The sequence below is a fragment of the Fulmarus glacialis genome, unplaced genomic scaffold, assembly GCF_000690835.1.
Source record: "Fulmarus glacialis isolate BGI_N327 unplaced genomic scaffold, ASM69083v1 scaffold31507, whole genome shotgun sequence".
NCBI classification, from domain to species: domain Eukaryota; kingdom Metazoa; phylum Chordata; class Aves; order Procellariiformes; family Procellariidae; genus Fulmarus; species Fulmarus glacialis.
Genome location: NW_009221797.1, coordinates 1 through 745, shown reverse-complemented (window position 1 = coordinate 745; position 745 = coordinate 1). Strand labels below are relative to the sequence as shown.

At 57.4% G+C, this 745-nt stretch overlaps 1 protein-coding gene across 1 annotated transcript; it reads right to left on the bottom strand.

Annotated features, from left to right (window-relative positions):
* Nucleotides 1-311: 311 nt before the first annotated feature.
* RPS5 (ribosomal protein S5) lies at nucleotides 312-719 on the bottom strand (the record flags this gene model as incomplete). Its single annotated transcript, XM_009581235.1, has 2 exons — nucleotides 615-719; nucleotides 312-521 (listed from the first exon to the last, which is right to left on the bottom strand). Coding segments are annotated over exons 1-2 (315 nt in total), but the record flags the coding sequence as incomplete, so codon positions are not given.
* Nucleotides 720-745: the final 26 nt, after the last annotated feature.

Below are 745 nucleotides of genomic sequence, written 5' to 3'. Positions count from 1 at the left end.
CCCCCCAAGCACCCAAAACCAACCCCCCAGACCTCAAAACTATCTCCCCAGCACCCTAAAACCAGCCTCTAGGACCCAAAACCCACCCTTAGAACCCAAAAACACCCGCCCAGCACCCTAAAACACCCCCTAGGACCCAAAACACCCCTTCAGCACCCAAAACCAACCCCCCAGCACGCTAAAACACCCCCACCACCACCCTAAAACCACCCCTAGAACCCAAAAACACCTCCCCAGCACCCAAAAACCCCGCTCCAGCACCCAAATCCACCCCCCAGCGCCCTAAAACACCCCCCCAGCGCCCTCCTCACCTCCCCGGTGAGCAGATGAATGATCTCGAAGGCGTGCTTAACGATGCGGACGGTCATTAATTTCTTGCCGTTGTTCCGGCCGTGCATCATCATGGAATTGGTGAGTCGCTCGACGATGGGACATTGAGCTTTACGAAAACGCTTGGCCGCGTAGCGCCCGGCGCTGTGGGGCAGGTACTTGGCGTATTTTTCCTTCACGGCGATGTAATCCTAGCGGGATATGATGTCATACTACGCCCGTCGGGATACGAGAACCCCCGTTACGCCCCATTTGGTCGCGTCCCCCCCTTAAAAAAAAAATACCTGGAGGGAGATGTCGTTGATCTGCACGTCGTCGGTGCTCCATTTGCCGAAGAGTTTGATGTCGGGGGTTTCGGTGACGGCGGGGGCCGTCTCCCAGTCGGTCATGCTGCGGAAAGAACGGGATGGGGGTC